The 21291-nt window shown below is 41.1% G+C and overlaps 1 protein-coding gene across 1 annotated transcript in view; it reads right to left on the bottom strand.

Annotated features, from left to right (window-relative positions):
- Positions 1 to 21291, bottom strand: part of LOC104539525 (ecto-NOX disulfide-thiol exchanger 1-like) — a gene marked incomplete at its 5' end in the record, with an annotated part of 40841 nt that overhangs the window by 10777 nt on the left and 8773 nt on the right. The window contains 2 exons of the mRNA XM_010183080.1: positions 11557 to 11613; positions 16364 to 16471. Of these exons, the coding sequence (XP_010181382.1) occupies positions 11557 to 11613; positions 16364 to 16471 (165 nt within the window). The remainder of the gene's footprint in view (positions 1 to 11556; positions 11614 to 16363; positions 16472 to 21291) is intronic.

Raw genomic sequence — 21291 nt, 5'->3', positions numbered from 1 at the left:
GGGAAAGAGAGAGAAAGTCTTTCTGGAAAACTTTTGGGAGAACTTGCTGGATAAAACAGAGGATGGCATAATAACAATTTTTTCACATGTACTATTCATTTCCACAGACAGACCTCTGTCACCACCACTGACGTGGAGCTGACGGCTGTGGAGAGTCACACATGGCAGTTCTTACACATGGATGTTTACCTTAGCCATGTCCTGGCTACAAGGCGGGACAGAATTTGGGTTTGTGTCATTCTTTCACATACCCTGGCTTCGTTTGGAAGCAGATGCAAAGGCATTGGCAAGTGTGTTGTTCCAAAAGGAGCCTAGTCTCATTGTCCACCATGGCCCACCACAGAGCAGCTGGGTCCCACACTGTAGACACAGCAAATAGAAGTGTGAATCCTGAAAGCTGCATTTGCCAGTGAGAGGCACAGAAATCCTGAAGAGTAGAAGAGATGTAGGGACTTTCTACAGAGGATCTTGCAGGTATTGTAAAAACAAAAGTCTAGCTCCGTACTCCAGGGAACTAGCAGATCAGAAAGCCTCAGATGCTTAGGCTGGTTGACTTGGGTCTTTCAGTCCTTCATTGGTTTCTTTTTTCCCTCTATGGTAAAGTATGATACTAAATAAAAAATTCTCAGTCCAGACATCACTCATCCTCTACAGGTCTGTCTTGCACCAGTGCAAAAAAGACAGACAGAACATAAAATGTCTGCTCTTGCCTTGGCCTTCTCTCTTTAGTAAATATGGTCCTCATCAGCCTAAAAGTTCTGTGATCCTTATAATATGCTAGCTAGCATCCCTAAAAATGGGGTGGAGCAAGGATTTGCCATTTCCCATAAACGCTGACAAAGAGCTGAGCAGGGCATGAACAGTAGCTGCCCTACATGGAAGCTATCCCTGCTAGAATGCAGTTCAACAGGTCAGGACTCTGCTTGAAAGACAGAACATGGGATTTAATGAATGTGACATTGAAGATACCTGGCATGTGATCATGATGCAAATGACAAATATCCAAAGAGTTGAAATACTCCCTCTGCTCTTTGGGTAATCCAAATATTTGATAATTACTTTAAATCTAGGGGGAAATGATGACTGCTTGCATATTCAAAAACCTCATTCCCTTAGTTTTGGTATAAGGCATTCTGCAAAACTGTGTGGTGAGGGGGTAAAAAGAGTATTACAACTTCTGAAAGACCTAGTGGAAAAAAAAAGTCCTACCAGACTGTAAGAGTTTGCAGGATATGGTGGTGTTTGTACTATATGTACAAAGCCGGTTGTCTGAGGCATTAAAACAGCAGCAGCAGAAGGTGTGGGACACAGCAGGCATATGGCAGAGCAAATGCTGACTGTTGTTAGATGTAAGGGATACACCACACTTTCTCATCAGCCAGGGGATTTATGAGAGAAAATGAGTAGGAGGAGAAAAAACTATACAACTGAAACATAAGCAAAAATCTTGCAGGCTGTTAACAGCAGGCCAGAGAGATGTTGCAAGCTTGGAAAGAAAAGGTAATTTTATGATTTTGATAGCCAAAAGAACTACGCACACGTGATACCAAATCTGCAGTCCTTAAGTTTTTGAAAGGCATCCACATACCTGCTCTGAGTCCACAGAACTGGGCTTAGACATCAGATGTGCTTGCCCAAACTGCTTACTGATGGCCAGGCAGTTTGATGATTGGCCTGTGACACGAATACTGCACGTTTTAAATTTAATTTCATTTACCTGTGGATCTCTTGAAAACTGATATAGTTGTGTTTGCTTCGCTGGTCTTTCTTTAAATGTTCTTCAGACCCACATCTGAAACTGTAATCTTGCTGTTTTAACCTGAATGGAGCCTAGTTCAATTTCCAATGAAGTGAATGGAAGCCTTGCAATAGTTTCAATGCACATCAAGTCAGTCATCTTAAATTTATGGGGACATGCAAGGTTGATGTACGGGACAACTTCTGACAGTTTAACATGGTTGTCAGTTGAGAATGGGCTACTGTCCTTGTCTGTGTTCTTATCTATGGTGAATACAAAATTATTCAATCCAAGTTGAGCTAAACTACGATGAAAGAGCTTATTTAAATCTAACTTTAATCAAATTTTCTTGCAAATGTGGCGACGTATGAGCACACTCACAGACAGTGATTGTGACTCAGATGATCACAGAATCACAAATCATGCAGGTGACCTTGGGAGGTCTCTAGTCCAACCTCCTGCTCAAAGCAGGATCAGCTGCAAAGCACAGAGGTGTGCAACAAAGAGTGATACTCCAATGGCTGGATAAGCCTTAGCAGTTTTTCTGCAACATCCCACTTCTGTGCCCTCATCAAAAACATGTGGGATGTGATGCCAACAGATGGGTGTCTCCATCCACTGCAGAAGGGATTTTCCAACCACCATCACTTGCTGCTTCCTCCTGACACTTGTGATTAAAGTCTTATCTCCATGAGCACAGAGAAGCAGAGAAGCACAGAGTTACCAACACAGATGGGGAAAGCCTGGCAACCTAATCAGATAAATGAGAGTTCCCTGAGCCAGCTCCTCCCAGGGCTATCACAGAAGAGCATCAGCCCCAGGGGTCAAGCAAAACAGCTATCAAGACCAGTCAGTGAAAAAGCTTTCTGGATCATCTCAGAGACAGAGGGGGGCACTGCCTGTAAGGATATGGGACTTGTTATGAGTTGTAGGCGATGAGCATCTGGAAATTGTACAAGACTTAGTTGAGAGTCCTTAGTGGGGAAACAAAAGGCAGGAAACAGGAGGGATCATGGTGCTTTGGGGAGGGGGTAAAATGGACTGGTCACATATAAACAGATCAACCAGGAAGGAGAGCAAGATGAGGCCATCATTGCAGTCTGTGTCTGTGAATGCTGAGTTTGTGTTGATCTGTGTGGCTGGCCACGTGTATATATATGCATACGATGCATGTGTCGTATATGTGTGTTTGTGCACATGTGCCTGTGGGAAACAGGTGTTCAGCATCGCTGCAGGTTGGTTTCATGGAGCTACGACCACGTTGCCTCTGTTGGGCTGCAAGATTCAGTAACTGTCCAAATCAGCAATGCTTGGTTTGGGCCAAATGGCCCTAATTCTTCCTTTAATGGAGCTTGTTCCCCTTCACAGGCTGCTATGGCAGTGTGCTGTGATGTGATATGTGGAAATTTGGTTAAGTTTCTGAACTCTGAAAGTAACTCAAAATTCTCCAGGAACATCATGTGTGTTACATAGCTCTTCTTTCAGCATCTCCTCTTACAGTGACTGTTTCTGACTCTCTGCTGACTACTTTTCTAAAAATACTTTAATGACTAGAAAATTGCTCATAATCTTTGATTAATAGAATTCTTTTGTTGCTGCAAATGAATTGATCTTGTGCTAGCAAATTAACTGCTTCCTAGAAATATTATATTTCACAAGGTTCTGGTTCCTCACAGACTAAGAGTAGATTTCAATAAAGTGACTGACATTAAGTTAGGTGGTCTTGCTGACACTGTTTATACGTAGAGAGGTTTCTTGGCCTTTACTATGTGTGCTGGGATAACTCAGTTTACAGAAACAAATTACAGTGTTGCATCATGTATAAAAAGAATAAGGCAAGGAACGAGGCATTCAACCATCTGCCCAAAAGCAGAGCTCTTAGGAGTAGTCTGTGCTACTTTTAGAGTTAGGATCAGGTCATCAATACGGTAAATACCCCTTGAGTTTCAGTGTTTCTTTTTCCCAGGGTCTCAAAAGGTCCTTCTCCTTCTGCTAGCTACCTAGTGATGCAGAAATACGTATTTGCCATATGCTACTCTGCCAGTGAACGTGACTGGTCTATCATTACAAATTATACAGACCAGGTATCACCTTTTCATTTGGATCAAGACTTGATAACTAATCTTGTGCTTTGCAAAATATCAGTGTTGATTTTGACAGCCACAGTAATATTGTAATTACTTTTAAAGTACACTGCTATATAAATTTACTTTTAAAGTACACTAATATAGAATTTACCATGACTGTAGATTCAAGAGTGCACTGATATTAACAAATAAACAGTTGACAACTGGGCTGAAAAATTATCAGGCGCTAAAATTACAGGAAAAACAATGAAGAAAAATTAGAACAGTGAATGAAAGACCTTGCAAACGAAGGCCCTCAAACACACCTCTGTACATCTAAGATTAGTTTTTCTGATTTATCCTACGTAGAATCATAGTATGTATTTGGTACATGATAGAAGTGTTTTCAGGAGTGAAGATTAATTGTATTATGGTGTTCTTGACATCCTATTTTTCCGATCCATTTGCCAGAGAGATGCTTTTAACTTTTTCATTACAAAGCTTTTACTATTATAACTTTCACCTGCTGAGTTTAGGCAACTAGCAATAATCTGAAAAGGCTTTTCTCATTGAAGCTATTTCTTTATATTGTTCTCATTGTATTTGAGCACATCTATTTTACAGAAATGTACATATGCAAAATACAGATGAGTAATATGAAAGTTACTTCAAGCTTATTTTTAAAAGTATGATCAGGTTGCTTCATTTTCTAAAGCTGGATTTATGTGTAGGTTCCTGATGACTTAGCACAGCTGTTTCATATGATGTGAAGGTGGTTGTTTTGTGAGGGAAAAGGTAATTGCCATTTTGCACACTCAGTGTTAGGGAATAACAGCAAACCAGTGGTTGGCTGAATGAAAGCATCGCCTGCCCACCACCTCTGCTGAAGTCATTGCAGAAGGGGATACTTCGTATTTACTTGAAATCGAGAATTTGTGAAGGCCCTTTCGAATGATCTTCAACACAAATATCACCTTAGCAATCTCCTTGAGAATGATGCACTTCTAAAAAAACTTAATGGCAGGAAAAAAAAAGGTAATTAATTTCCCTTCTGGGATGTGTAGAATTGTTTTGAAAATGTGTTTGTTGAAATAAGAGGTAGTTGGGGGGGCAGGGGCACACACACAACCTTAAATGTTTATTATGAGTGTGAATGGGTTTTCAGCAAGGATCTGGGTTTGTAATATACTAATTTTAGGTATATGAAAACCCAGAGCAACACTCATATTCAAAGGAATCTCCATATTTGAATAAATAAGAAGTACTTGAAACAAAAATTTTGAAGCTTTCATTTCTCTGTATTGGATCTTGATTAGGATGATGAACTCTTCTCCCAAGAAGAGTGTCTCCTGGGGATACTGAAGCTCCTTTCCCAATTCTGACACTTTTTGCCACCTATTCCTTGAAGGTCTTTAGCAGGTTGGAAGGAGTGGTGTACAACCCCCAGGGCTGCAGTGTCAGACTTCTGGCTGGAGCAGAGGTCGCCCATCATCCTTCAGGTGGTGGTGGGGGAGTCTGAGTGCTCTGACAAGCCAATCTGCCTGGTACACTGTGTGGGTTAGGCACACAGTCGCATCTGTATAAGCCTGAATGTTATTTCTCACTAGAAATGACGGGATGACTCCTGTAAATGTGTGCAGTATAAATATGCGGGGAAAATGCTTTGGGATGAAAGGCTGCACATAATGATCAGATATTATTAAAATGTCAGGTAGTTCTGGGCATTGAAGAACTGTCTCCCTGTGGAGCTCATACGAAATTTAAAGTAAAAAAAAACTTCTGTGATTTGCTGAGTGGGTGGCTGAATAGGTTTTATTATTGTATCTCAGAGTTCTCTCTTCTCCCTCAGATGACAGGAAATAATTCCAATCAAAAGTCAAGTTACGAAGCCACTCTGACACTTTTAATTAGGGACAAGGGAAGTAGTGTGATTTCTTGCTGCACATTGACAAAGGGGTTATTGCTGCAGTCCAGTTCTGCTTCAGGTAGCACACTCTGTGTCAGAATACACCTCGATCTGCTGTAGCTGTTTGCTCCCCATAGGGTTATATCATGGTTGAAACCTCAGAGACTGTGATTCAGCCAGCAGAGAGATCTGCACTGTGCTAATGAAACTCTGTTGCTGTCCTCTAACAGAACCAGTGCTGGGGTGGTGAAGCGGGGAACTCAGGGGAGGTTGATATATCAGTGTGTAAGAAGTTCTGAAGGCTGAGCAGGCTCTGTGATAACATGGTCCTAAACAGCCAGTTAAACTCCTGTTATTTTTCAGGCCTCACAGTATTGAATTCATGAGGTGGTCATTCCTCACGCCTGCCATGGTAAGTAGGAAAGCTGCTGATCTGCAAATGGTCATAGCTGCTTGAATTTATCGTACTCCACATGCCTTAAATTGAAGGAAATGAGAAGAAATGAGTGATGGAAGAGATACAAATAAATGCCTGGAATGGAAAAGGCAGGGAGTAGAAAGAGGCATGGCCAGTCCTCACCCCTGGTCCTGGTCGCAGCAGGACAGAAGAACCTGAATACAGAGAGTAAATGGGTCTCTGTAATTCCTGGTGGCTTTACACCCCACTCCAATCATGGTACAGGGTCCTTGCACCTTCTTCTAACAACATAACACATCCATGATGAGAAAACAAACCTCCCATCTCTCTCTCCTTGAGGGGCTACCCTCATCACTGGAATGCACTACTACTCCTGCTTGTTCTCTTTAGACAATTAACTGAATTTGTTAAATGAATTTAAGTGACTGCTGCACTCACAAAGAAGTGAAGCAAAAGCATCGGCAATCGTCAATAAGGGCAACCAACTTAGGTACTGTAGTCCCGAACCACTGGGATTATTTGAGCAGGTGCTGCACTCCTCTATAGCTCCCTCTCCTCTCCCTGTGCTCAAGAGTACTTTTCATCTCACTTGACTCGATGGGAGGCAGTCTCACAGCATGGAGGTACCCCATTCCATTGCAGGTGTGTACTAAGACGCACACTGACATCACAGAATCACAGAATATTAGGAGTTGGAAGGGACCTCGAAAGATCATCCGGTCCAACCCCCCTGCCAGAACAGGATCACCTAGACTAGGTCACACAGGAATGTGTCCAGGCGGGTTTTGAATGTCTCCAGAGAAGGAGACTCCACAACCTCTCTGGGCAGCCTGGTCCAGTGCTCTGTCACTCTCACAGTAAAGAACTTTTTCCTCATGTTCAGGTTGAGCCTCCTATGCTCCAGCTTGCTCCCATTTGACGTGGGACATTCACAGCAGGTACCCGTTGGTGCTTCTGTTAAAGGTTTGCACAGTGAAGTACAAAAACTGAACTCTGATGAGTTTGATGAAATTACAGACCTCAAAAAATTGGAGTCTGGGGGGGAGGTTAGCTTTTTTAATCTTTGCCTGGCTTGTTGCAAAAATGAGCCTCATTTAAGAGCTATCTTTGCTTGTCTTCGGTAAAGATCATCAGTGATTAACCGTACTATGTGAACAGAGAAGACTAGGGTGTAGGTTAGGAGTAACATCACTTTTAGGGTAGCATGAAGTGAGCAATTTAGGAAAATGGTTGAAATACGGTGGTATACTCCTCCTCAGAGTCAGAGATCATATGGTAACTGCTTGAAAGCGGATACAGTGGGGAGAAATTAAAGGGAGAATCAACATCAAATGTAAGATGCTTGGTTGAACTTGAGAAATGCTCTGATAACAGCTTCAAGAGTTCAAATGGAAAAATGCATCCCTACTTAATATTATTGATTCCATGTCAGATAAGAACCCACAGAATATTGTGTCCAAGCTGCTGGAGATGCTAACTGGAGGCAGACAGATGAATGAGGTCAAAAGCATCACTTTGTTCAAACAGTGAAACTCAAACAGGAAAAAAAGAAGGTAGTAAAAAACTTGCAGTAAAATCACTTTTGCCCTCTGAAATATATTTATTTATTATGCCCTGCTGTTAATGAAGTAACCCTAAAAGTCTTCTGGTGAAATCCTGGCTTATTAAAACTGATGTGAATTCAATTATTGATTTCAACAGACTCAGGATTTTACCATGCAATTGCAATCTGGGCACTCGAAGTGCTCCTGGGACCATGATCCATCTCTTCCTTTGCTCTGAACTTGGAGGACTGGTATTCTACCATTTTATGGCACTTCTACAATGGGTATGTGTTTTCACAGGAGCTATTCTCCATCGAAGAAAAGAAGGTAGCTGTCACGAGAGAAAGCCAAACTCCTGGAAGAAGAGGCTTATGTAAAAAAATCTCCCCTTCTCCATTAACAATAGTGAGATACCACGGATGGTAACCTATCCACCCTGAAGACAGGGATGTTTTCACAAAGGCTATAGAGCTCTATTTGCATGCAGTGTCCTATCTATTTAGCACTGTCCAAAAGGAGATCTCTGATCAAAACACAGAATTAACCTAGTACAAGAGGCTCCACAAAAAGCCAATTAACTTACAGAAAGAGTGGAAGAATAAATTGCCATTACAGAGTTAGCAAAAAACCATGTGATTAGCATTTTCAGTTTGCAAAATGTTCTTTACTTGAGCACACCTCCCAAGCAAGTGTATTTTTTTTTTTCATGTTGGGACTAATCAGGTCCCAAGAGTCTGAAACATCCTGGAAGAGGATTATATCTGAAATTATAATTGTCCATTGGTTATTATTTTATCTTCATTTAAGACAGAGATGTGAATTAAATAACATTATGTGCAGCAATGAGGAGGAAATTAAAAGGGGGGCAGATTAGAAGCAAGAAACAATCTTTTCCTAACCGCAGGGCTGAAGGAAATGAATGCTCAGTGACAGCACCTCTGAAGTCCTGGGTGCTGAACTCTCTGTTAACACCAGACCAGGATCTCGGGCTCTGTGTACCACTTGTGCCTGACATTTGGCCTTTCCTGACACAGAGTAGAGCTGGGAAATGTCAACAGCCATAACAAATATTACTGCAAGTACCTGGCAAGTCACTCATGAAACACCCTTATGAGTGTTTACAGAGCCTTGTAAGATGGTTTTGCTTTCCGGAAATAACAGAGGTACCAGCAATACACTAAAATTTCTGTTTCCCCCCCAAGATTTGTGTGTGAACTGAGATGGCAGGAAGGGTAACATTGCAATTCTCCAGCCTCTTAGTTAACTGTACTCAATTCTCCTGAAAAAAAAACCAACAACAAAACAAAACAAAAAACAACCAAACAAAAAAAACCCAAGAGGAAAACCTGAAGATTGGTCCATTTTTATGTTGGGCATATTTCAGGAGGGTTATTTTTCTTTTTCCAAAACTGTCCAGCTCCTTATTTCTCTTCTACGATGGTCTCACGTAATGGAAATACAGAAGACACACCAGCATATGTGTAAGTATATCTTTTCATCTGTATCTGTTTTTCCTAAAAATATTTCTCGGTTTTGTTTTAAGAAACAATATTTTCTAATGTAAATATGATGCAGACCAGCAGAAAGCCTGAGGGCTGCAGAAAACAACCCTTGTAAGATTACAGTGTGGGCTTTCTCCATGTGTATGCAGTGTGCCTAAAGCTTCCTACTGTCCTTTCTAGGAGCCTGATTTTCTGCAACGTAAGCAATCTAAATATGCCACAGTGTGAAGATTAGATTGTGTGTTCAGTATACAGACATACTTCGCCATTTTTCCTTACCAACACCTCCCACTATTGCTCTGCATGTAAAGGTATTTAATTTGCTGAATTCAACGAGTCAACTGTAGCAAATATGTCCTAATCCCATTATATGCATCACATTTCACTAATAACCACGTAGGAGTCACCAAGCCTTTTTCTCTTTGATCATCCCAGATTTGCATGCTGGCCAAGGGCAAGAACCATGAAGTCTGCTGAGAACAGATGTGGAGAGACAACCTGCAGGGCACAACACCTGAGCACTACGTATTTGATATAAATGACAATTGTTTAAAAGGTACCTCAATTTCCATTTTACAAAGTTCATTACTGTAGCAAGTGCTTTAACAGCCATTCTTTCCCTCTATTTCTCTATATCCTTTTGTGCTGCTGCTCCTTCTCTGATTTCATGGTGGCATAATGGTTGAATATATGGCTGCAACTGTGACTCAATAATTGTAGCTGTCTGGTTTCCCTTTTCACCATTAATTTAGGTATTGACTTCTTTTCTTAGGAGTCTAATATTGCTATGAGATCATTAGGGGAGGAGCTCATCGCAAAGAGAGGAAGAAAATAGAGTTTCTACCCTATGGAAAATTCAGGCATTTAAACATTTCCTGCAATTACAAACTGGAACAAAATACTGCATTCTAAAAAAATTTACCATTAACCAAAGATTCTGAAATATTTTGCTTTAGATATCTGGGAATGATGTACTGAAACACTTTCTTTACACAACTGAAATGTTTATTTTAATGCTATTTCAACCTTTACATCATATTAAAAAACCTTTCAGGCTCTTCTCTTTGGCACAGTTACTTATGAGCCAGAATGATAAAAGTTGAAGCATTTTGGTAATTTTCCTTTAAAACATTTCAATCCTGCAAGACATTGTTTCATCAACATTTCTGAAGAGGAAGCAAGTTCCTTTAGAAAGTTTCTAAGTCCTACATTCCTAAATTCTTTTAGTAAACCTGCAACCAGCTGTTGTATAAAGACAAGTTTTTAGGCAGCAAAAGTGAGCATTTCAAGATCATCGTTAGATTAATGTCTTTATTTTTGGTTTGCAAACAGAATCTTTCAAAGGGGCAATGAGACATTGTGCAGACAGACTGCAATTGCAGATTTGTTGGCGCTATCAGACAATATTGAATGTCTCCTGTCCAAATGCTGAGAGCTATGAGGCTCTATTGACTTCACTGCGGAAACAGACCACAATGAATGAGATTCAGGAAAGGATTAAAACAGAGAGGGTGAGATTTCCTTATCACAAAGCAGTTCAGAAAATTTGAGGTTTCCATTCAGGTTTAAAAGAAAACTGCTTTTCTGGCTGTGCCATTAGACTAAAATAGATGTTAAGATATATTAGTGTTCAGATTGTTGCTAGTTCTCTTGGCTAGGAGGAAGGTACCACATATAATCAGTTTTAATTTTCCTATGTTTATGACAAAGCACAAAGCTGGATGGTTTGGATGACAAATATAACAGGAAAGTTTTCCTTTTTTCTCTCTCCCCTTACCCAAATTGCTGTTTTGGCTGCAATCATTAGGGGAATAACAGAAGCATTTTTGGGGGTAGGTTTTAAAAAACATGACCTTAACAAGTCCCTTAAGAATTCTGGACAAAATAATGACTTAATGAGTTAATTTAGTCCTCTTGTGCAAAGTAACTATGTCCAAAATATGCATGTATACAAATCACTTTGCTCAGAACTTAAATATGGCCATACTCGCTCAACTGCACGGTGGCAGCCACAGAGACAAACATTATAACTCTGTAGCTTGAATAATCCTGGACAGGACTGTAAGGAAAAGCATTTCTCTTGCAGTCGTTTCCATGGTATCTTCAATACCCACATACAGCAAGTAGGACAGTGGTTGTTAAAGTCTCATCCAAATAAATCCTACAAAGTAAATTGCATGGAACCCAATTTATCTACCTCGAAATGAAGTTTGCTGGGATTTGAACCTGTGACTTTGGGAAAAAAAACAACAACTAGGCACTTCAAAGCTGATGGGCAAATCATTCAGCCATTCTATCAGCTTTAAGACATAAATAGTAAATTTGAGACCATATGCATGCATATATATTTATATAAATCTATACATAGAAAGCTGTACCTACATTTGCCTGAGATTCATCATGCTCATTGATTTCTGCTAATTCCTTGGCGCTTTTTAACTGGAAAGAGTAAACACAAAAAACCAAAACAGAACAAAACAAGCACATTACTTGAGTATTTCACACAGTTATCTTTGATTTATTTGAAGAAGCATTTTATAAAGCTTCCAATGAGAAAAACAGATGGAGCATATAATTCTAATGAGTTTTTGCTCAAACCATTTTGAAACCAACATACTTAAGGCTTGATAGGTTGGCAAAAAAAAAAGGAAAATAATAGGACTGGGTCATTATTTTTTAAATAATAAGATTAGAAAGTAGTTTCAAGGCATAAAAAGGGTACAGAATTGGCTCTCAAGAATAATAAATGATTTCATTTCCCATTCTTGTTGCTATTAATTTAAACTTTACAATATTTGCAAGTTGCCACTAGCTAAATAGTGTTTTGCTAATGATTACTTTTGAATGATATATTTTGAGCTGTTTAAGATGCCAAAGTGCTACTGTATGTTTTCTTCCTGAGGAAGCATCTAAATAACTGACATGGCTTCTGGGTATGGAGGAAAAGGAGGTGAAGAAACGAGCAGCTCTTTTATTTAACAAGCGGCAGGAAGCACTGAGAAGGTGCTGCCAATTCCAAATATATGATCTGAACCAATTTTTTTTTCCCTGCTAAAAGAGCTTTTTAGGGAAAATCCAGGATTGCATGGGGGATTGTAAAAATCACTCCCAAGAGATTTAAGGAATGTCCTAGCACTTGTCTTGAGCCGCAGTGAAATATGCAGTCATTCATTCTCTGATTGAGCAAACACAGAAAGAAGGAGACACCGCAGCAATCCCGAGTCTGTGGAGTTTGTACACTTAAATGAAGCACTCCAAACCATTTACTCTTTAGGTAAATCTCTGAAGAGTCATGCTTTTATTCTAACTTAATTCACAGTAGATATCTGGGGTGGGGATCTGAGGTGAGAGAAGGTAGGGGACATTAAACAGAACTTCCTTCTACATTTCTTGCTTTTGCCAAAAAAGATGGGGTTGATGTAACTCTTGGTGATGCAGCTGTGATCCTGAATGACAAAAGTCCTAAAATCTAGGTGAGTAGGAACATTATTATGTTTTGATGAGGTGTCTGACTCAGAAGCGTTGGAGGACTACCATCCCAGGGCGGTTAGGCTACCTCAACTTTTTGCTGGGTGACAAGAACAGCTAAACTGTGTGTGATTCAGTTCCCAACTTCTCACAGTTTCCAATCTGACAATTAAAGTAAGCGGGCCATAGTTTCTCTGTACCTTAATATACAGGGCTGTAAAATGCACTGGTTTGGGAACTGCTGCTCTAGCCACTAAACCAGTCCTCATGGAGAGGGCAGGAGGTGGAGATCCCTGATAATGCAGTACAAGGGAGAGCTGAGGACTGCAAATTCATCAGATGTCCTGGTTCAATTCACCAATGCTAATCTTTCAATACCCTTGAAAAGTCTGCAATTTATACTGACAGCAGGGTGATGCATTTCCAATGAGTGCCACATGTTTTCCCTGCAGTGAAAAAACAGCCATCCTGTGAAACCACCTCACTGTGAAGATGATTGGTAGAAATGAGCTGAGGTGGGTACTTCCAGACAACCACCAAAGTTAGGTATTTCTGCATCGCAGTGTGACCAAAAGAGCCATTTCACGATTCTGCCAATTATTCATTATAGAAATTCACCTCATGTGAGCAGTCCTGCGGAGTTCAGCTGAATAACTCATCTGAATATGGGGTCAGAAGAGCATGCTCGGACATGTAAAACTGCTCTGCACGCTAATGCCATGTCCTGAGCGCTCGGGGACTGCTGTTCATTACTTACCTTTCCCCTTTCCTTTTCCAGGCTGATAAAGTGCCATCACCCCTTGGTGACTGCTGGCTTCTTAGGCAATGCTCTGCATGCATTTTACTGGTGACATACCACTCCCCTGTCAGCCACATGTGTGCTTGATGGGAGAGTGGGCTCAGCCTCTAGCCTACATTGGTCTGGCAGGCTTTCACTCCACCATGGTTTCCCACCATCACTGCCCTGGCACTGCTCCACCAGATAATCTAACTCGAATGCAGACAGGATGTTTGAGCCTCTTCATCTATTATTGCCTGCCATGCTCTGAAAAGGATGCCAGAGCTCAGGCAAGAAGGTGCTAGTATCCACATCTACACTAGTACCACTGCAGTAGGAGGTGGAGGTGAACAGATGGAGGTAATGGTGAAAAACTTGTGGGTAGAGAATGTGAAGCTGCATTCACACAGGCTAAAGGGGTGAAGTCCTTCTTTTCCCAATATTGTATTTTTCTAAATTAAAATTTAAATTATTCTCTTTTCTCACATTCTAAATAGTGAAATATTGGAATAGGAACTTCAGAAAAACAAACGATATTGGAAAACCAGAACTTGTCTGGAAAGCCAGAACCCCCTAGGCAGGCTCCATCACAAGTTGGTGGTGAACGCAATGTTACCAGCAAAAAGCATGCTGAGGCAACACACTGAACTAATGCCAGTAACAATCAAGGGCCTAACTGAAAGGAAAGGAGAAGGGTTGGGAAATGAAGTCGATTAGAAGTCTCTGATGCAGCTAATGCTGTGGTTGCGGTAGGCCTGACACAAACCAGCAGGCACGAAACCCTCTGATAACCAGAGCTGGTGGACACAGGTCAGATGTGATGCAGCAGCCTTTTGGCTACAGTAATGCACCATGGTGCACGAGAAAAGAGGACCTCTCCCAGCAGGATGTCCCGTCCTGGATGTGGCTGGGTTAGTACAACTGGATCAGCGCGGGATGTGCTGAGCCCGCACGTGTGCTCAGACACAGCTGCACCTCTCTGTGCAAACATGCCCACGGTGAGGCAAAGCAGGATCCCTCTGCCAGCTTGAGATGAAAAGGCAGATTTTAGCAAACCTATCACAAAACCAAGCCATAAAATCGAGGCGGGAGCCTGGTGCTATTTATTTTTTAAAGAAATGTTCATATTTACTTGACTCTGCCAGCTGATTTTCAATACCCTTTGTGAATAAAACACACAGATGAGCTGTGCTGCTTGTAAAGGAAAACTGTGCGCCTTGGCAAGTGGGGGTCATTACTGCAAGGGCTTCTGCAATTCTGGAAAGCTTTGGAACTGGTCCAGTGTTGTGGGAGAAGTGCACTGGCTGCGTAGCACTCCTTAGGAATTCTGGCTACTTACAGCCTTGGCCTTAGGCGTGTTTCAGAGCTAATTCTCAAGAGAAATGCAGATCCATCCTGCCTTTCTTCCAGCTACTGTTTTGTCTGTCTGCCTAGCATGAGCGCACATTTGATTTGCAATTAGTAGGAGTCTGCGGAGATTCAAGAGTCTGCCCTGGTGGTCCCTACTGGGGCTGAGCACTGTAAGAACTTCCCATATATTTTTGCAGCATTTAATTGCTACCAAGATATAAAATAACTTCAAGCAATTTCATTATTTCTTCTTTTTAAAAAAAGTATCTTATAACACTATACCTTGAATTTCATGTAAAAATGTAAATGAGATGCAATGAACTCAAGAGATCTGTTGGATTCTGTGTTCATAAAGATTCAGTTGTTACAAAATCCATTCTGCCTCATGACTTTTGTGTAACACAGTCTTGCATCAGCTCTCATTTAGAAGGTTATCTTTGTAACCATAAGTGCTAAGAACATGTATCTGAACATAAAAGCTTTGTTTTTTACAAAATCGAATTAGTTTCTAGTGTGCATTTGTCACTAGATATGTTCACAGGCAAATGTTAGATGTTGAACGATGTCACAGCTTTCATAATGAGCATTAAAAAAATCAGAAATAAGAGTAATTTACTTTTTCTCGTAAGAACATTGAATGTCTAAATCTGTCTGCAGACATGCACGCTGAAAAATCTTGAACAGAAGAATCATCAGCATTTTGAATCTCTGCCATCTACGCAGTTCAGATCCCACAGCCTTCAAACTGCAAATACTTAACCAAGTCACTAAACATTTTATCTCAAAGTTTATATAGAAAGGATCAAAATAAGGTCTCAAAGCAGAGACTGTGCCTGTGCAGCACAGGTGGGGATTTGTGATTTCAGTGTGTCCAAGCCACGCGGTTTATACAGACAACATGTATTCATGCACACTGTGCTTGCACACAATGAGCTGTTTCATCTCCAGACTTACAGATTTAGCACCAGATTTTCATTTTGCTGCGTAACTACCCATCTTACCAGGCTTAGAAAACAACACTATCAAATACACTTCTCAGAGTCATAGAACACCTTAGTATCCAGGAAGGTCTGATAATCAGATTTACAGAGGTTTGTTTCTCACTGCTGAAATAAGTGCATTGATAACTACATTTTTAATGACATTATGATAAAGTTTTTTTTCATACTCCTATCTGCATGAATAACACAGGAGATGCCAAGTCCTTTTTCTTCAATACTGGTCTTAAAAAAAAGAGCTGTTTTGTTTCAGGTATATTTAACTCTTCCATCATCTATTTTTAACTCAGAGTGAAAACACACATCACTGATAACTATGTAGAATAGCATAAGAGGCAATGTTACTCAAGACATGAAATCCAGTATTGGATTGTATAAAATAAGGGTCCTTTTTCACTGTTTTCTCAAATTCTGCTTTAGCCTCAGCTGCATTCATAAATGCTAATCAGAGCAGACATGCAGGCCACATAAGGTTATGCCTTGCTCACAGCACAGTCAGTGGTCAGACTACTACAGATTTTGGAAGTGAAGCCATGAGTCCTCCATCCCCCCAGCATGTCCAAGACAGCAATTTTCTCCCACCAGAAGCACTCACCTGTTCCTGCAGGACTTTAAGCATCGCTTGTGTATGTGTTTGCTCTTCCTTGGCTTGCTCCAGTTCGGATTTTTTGTTATTTAATTCTTCCTGTATGCTTAGCAATTGCTGCACAAACAAAAGAAGTTTCTGGTTAAGACCATCTGGACCCAAAGCAGTTTTAAATCCTCAGTTTGAGAAATCCTCATTTCAGACCATGCTTTGCAGCCTGCTCCTACATTTATTATTGTTGCATAATCTGCTGTGTCTAAATGGACCAGGGGTAAATTATTTTCATCTGCGTCTCCTTCTGCAGCAATGCTCCATGAGTAATGCATCTGTTAATGTGTGTTAAGCTATTTGTTACACTAAAGTAGAAACTCCTGGTACAGTATATCACCCACAGAGCGACTGTCACATTCATCTGAACCAAAATCTTATTTGTAGAAGTATATGTGGTGGTTTTAATAATACTAGGGTAAACACTATGGTACATAAATAATTTAAAAACACAGACCTTTAATATAATTAGTCATTGGCTCACAGCCATTTTCATTCTGTGCAAAGCAATATTCTGGAAAGCTTTCACACTGAGTTGCCAAGAACACAAAAGCTTTCCTTCTTTTCCCCTTGTGCTGTGATATTTTATTAAATCAGGGAGACTGATGCCCTACAATCAATATATCAGACAAGAAGACTGCTGATCTGAACTGTCAAAACAAAAAGCTATGACCAAAACCTGTTTTTATGAAGAGAATTCTGGGATGTAGGGATATCTTTAAAAGCCCTGGTCTTGGCTAGCTTTAGGTTGTGTCTAGATTTATTGTGACTGTCAAGAGCAAGTCAGTAGATTTAATTAATTCTGAAATGACTGTATATTTTTGTATTGATGTGATGAATGTTAGACACTGCTGAAGAGAAAAAGGAGACAAACATGAGGTTAAACCGGAATTTATGGTGCTTCCTCTTAGTGATCAAGAAAGGAAATTGTGATTTGCTGGGGCAACATATTACTTGTAAGCATACTCCTTGTTAAGGACTACTTGAACGAGGAATTGCTTTACAAACATGTGTTACAGATCTAACTGTGTATCTAAGCATCTAAAGCTTAGTTTATGCTTGTGCTTAGGACTGGTAACTCTGACCCAAAATGATGCTGCACGTGTTCAGCATCTTGGTAAGTTACAGATAGCAAACCTAGAAATAATCCCTGGCCTTGTTCCACTGCACTGGAATGCCCAAACATCACAGGCCTCGGCACCAGTATTGTTTTCAGAACTGCTTTGAAACAGGTGACATTTTGGGGACTGACGGAGTTATTGGTAGTGTACTTCTGTTGTACGTGAACACCAGTATGATGGACTAATTCAGTGACTGAAGTAAAAATACATGTGGGTGTATGTCTGATCATATCTCACACACTCTACAGTCCAACTGCGTTAGCTTTTTGATGGATCTTGCCACCTGGACTGCTCCCTGGCAGCCTCAAAGACACATTCAAGTATGTATATTCACTTTACCACAGCACAAAAGCATTTTACATCAAATAACAAGGTCTGTTCCACTGAGGCTCTTGCCCAACCAACTTCCATGTGGGAGGCTCTACTTCTGGCATTTCCTGATGGATCGCCACCTCAGGCCAGTGTTCATCTTGCCTGTTGGGTACTACTCCCTACATTTTCAGAAGATACACTGAATTTCTGTATACTGTCATATGTCACACACTGATACCCATGCAGGTCCTTAGCAGATTTATAGTTTTCCAAATATTTCATAAATTTTTAGCCCAGAAGGGACTATTTGGTCACTTCTTGTAACCTTCTGTTATTACAGATGTTTAAGCTTAATTCAGGATAGTTTGAGCTGATGTCTGCACTTCAGAAAGAGGAGACTCAATCCTCAGAAGAGAAGCAGAGCATACAAGACACCAGAAAAACAGCATAAGCCCTTTCAAGGGTCACTAGCTGAGGCACCTAAGGTTTGGTAAGCAGACATGTCACCTAACAGGGGCTAGTGAAATGTCCTCTCCTTCCCAGATCCAACCTGTTTGACCTTACACACTTGTCTTCTCTGAGCAGTTATGTCTCACCAGCATGGCCAGCCTCCGATGATTCAAAGGAAGGTGTCAAAATGAACGAAATGATCCTGACACAAAGCCAGGAATGCATCTATCCAACTATATGCTGGGGGAGGGAAGACCTTCTTTGTCTCTTCAAGCAATCAGCTGAAAAGCTGAAGTCTGGGATTCGATTATCATCGTTTTCTCAGTGCAGTGCTACAGGTACTAGAGAGTCTAAGGAGGACCTGACACAAGATCTTGTTTGTTCCACAGCCTCTGAAGGAAGTGAATAGACATGCATATCCAAGGAGAACATCACCACTATCCAGGCTTCACCTTAATCCTGGTTCAAAGATTTTACTCCAGCTTCTGGAAGAAACTCTAGACCCCATACTTCTCAACAATATCAACTCCCATCTGCAAATCCCAAGTGAGTTTTCAGGCCATTTCTGCCACTGGAAAGCCTTTTCACTACTGCATGGCTGTTACAAAAGGAAAAACCAAGTTTTACTTATGGGTTGAACTTGACACACTTCCAGCAGAACTGAAATCTCCTTCCCCATCCTGCCCACCCACTCCCCACACCAAAGATCAGCTCAGAAACCTCCACTGCTTTATTTTCACATTTTCCCCTGCTACCTCCTACTGTGATTTAGTCTAATTATATCCCTCTTACTTTGATTCTGACTGCTTCTGCTTTGTGTTTGAGACAATTTTTCCAAAACTGTCTGAGCACAGGAAGAAGTGGTGTGGAAGACACCCCAGGGGAACATGAGAGAGATGCTCCCTGCTCTGCATCCTCATACTTGTTCTGGATGAGTCAGGAACAGGCATCCCAGGAAAACATCAAACATGCTCAGTTTCCCTGGGGTAGGAGTGTGCATTCTCGTTGCAGTATGAGCTGAAAAGCACTTGATATGAGATAAAACCTTCCAGCAGTCTTAATGGTTAAACTATCCACTATTGCAGGCTTACTGTGTGTGCATAGGATTGTACGTTCAAAGGAGCAAAGGGGTGTTATTTTCACAGGGGGTGGAAAACAGAGCATCTGTAACTAAGGTGCCATATTCCTGGTCACACAGAAAGTTTTTCATTCACAGAACTGGGACTTCCCCATTCAACCTCCAAAGATGTCAGCATTGTTTAAACCTTGCAGCCATTCCCTGGGAGTTTAACCTTCTTTCTTTTTCTCTCCCTCATATTTATCTCTGAAAGCTGCAGAACTTGCTCATTCTGCATGGGTTAGGTTCCGAGATTTCTTTTTCATGAGTGGTTGATGCCGTCACTAAGAAACTGTGACAAGGAGTTATACCTGCCAAACAGCATTTTTTTCCTTTCTAGTACTATTTTGGAAAATGAAGAAATAGCTTTGACTGAAAAAAAAGTCAGCCTAAGACAGACAAACAGCCAGAAAAATTTCAGCACAAACACCGTGATGTTTGGCAAAATTAGAAGCAATTGGGAAGAGGATCTTATACTGGCAGGAATGAGGCAAGTTTTGTAACAGGGTCTGCTGTCACGCCTGCTTATAAACAGACGGCCTCTCCATAAAGATTGTAATGAATGTTGCCAAGATGATGGTATTTAATTATTCAGAATTATTTTGTTTCTCATATAAATGCTTATTAAAAATTGATCCTATAGATATTTCTTCTGCCCTTCAGGTTGCTTGCAAGTGCACACCACAACCAATTAATATAAAAAATTGTCCTTCTTGGTTTTAATGTTTGTGCTGTCTGATACCGATCCACCTACTTTGCCATCTCATCCAGCCTTTCTGCCAGAATTTCCCCCTGTGCCCATGCACCCACCCAGCATTTGCTACCCCGCTTCCCACCTGTCGTATCCGGCTGGCTTGTCTCAGAGCTACTCCCAGCACAGCTACCTAAGTGTCCCTTCCTTCAATTTTGTCTCATCTCAATGGTCATTTCCTTTTAAGCCTTTAATGTTCCCAACTTTGTGGCACAGCCACGGCATTCAGACAACAGTTCCTCAGTTTCCTCAGGCAAAGGAGTGACTTGGTTACACAGACAGAAAGTACCTGGCTCATTCTTCTGTTGTGTTTCAGATCAGCGGTCCTCTGCCTGTGATGCTTTGGATCTCTGGGAGTTCCTTGCAACTTATGCTGGGGTCTTTTGCCTGAGCCAAAATCCCAGTGTCAGAAAGCAGAAAAAGCACCTCACAGTGCTCATTGCAGCTCTGAGGATCCTGGAGAAAGACACTTCTGCAGCCCAGAGCTCCACCAGCACCAGTCTGGAAGCTCAGCTGGTCTATGTGCGATCAAAGTAATTTGTCGTCATGGCTGCCAGGTTGCCCCTAAGAGATAAAGCCCTGTAGTAGGTCCAGATCAGACTGGTAGACATCACTGACACCCTCTTACTGGCATTTCCAGAGAGGAGACAGGAAAGGAGAGAGAATTAACCTACAGGTGGTCTCTTCAGAGATCAATCAACGCATTTGAGGCAAAAAAACACAAGACAGATTGCTTATTTCCAGTGGCAGTTCTGGAACTGCTCTGTATAGCAATGGTAAATAACAAGTCTCCAGTGTTAAGCTTCCTTCATTCACGAGGACCAAATCTTCCCTGTACATAAGCAAATAGCTAATTTTTTTATATGGCGGGGAAGGATGTGCGTGTTTTATTTTGTTTCTTTCACACATTCCCATACCCGATGCTGAATCTCTGTCAGAGACAGTTCAGTACCGCCCATACTGCGTAGATCTCAAAAGTGCAGACAGAAAATTACCATCTTAAACCAATCTTCGCAGCTTCTGAAACATTAAATATAGATGGCATTATTGAAGCCAGCTGAATTACTCAGACTGCGTACAATGCGGTGCCAGTGTGGCCGAGAATGCTAACAACCAAACAACACACAGTGCCTTGAAA

The sequence above is a fragment of the Mesitornis unicolor genome, unplaced genomic scaffold (assembly GCF_000695765.1).
Source record: "Mesitornis unicolor isolate BGI_N332 unplaced genomic scaffold, ASM69576v1 scaffold47664, whole genome shotgun sequence".
Lineage (NCBI taxonomy): Eukaryota > Metazoa > Chordata > Aves > Mesitornithiformes > Mesitornithidae > Mesitornis > Mesitornis unicolor.
This window is presented reverse-complemented; position numbering and strand designations above follow the sequence as displayed.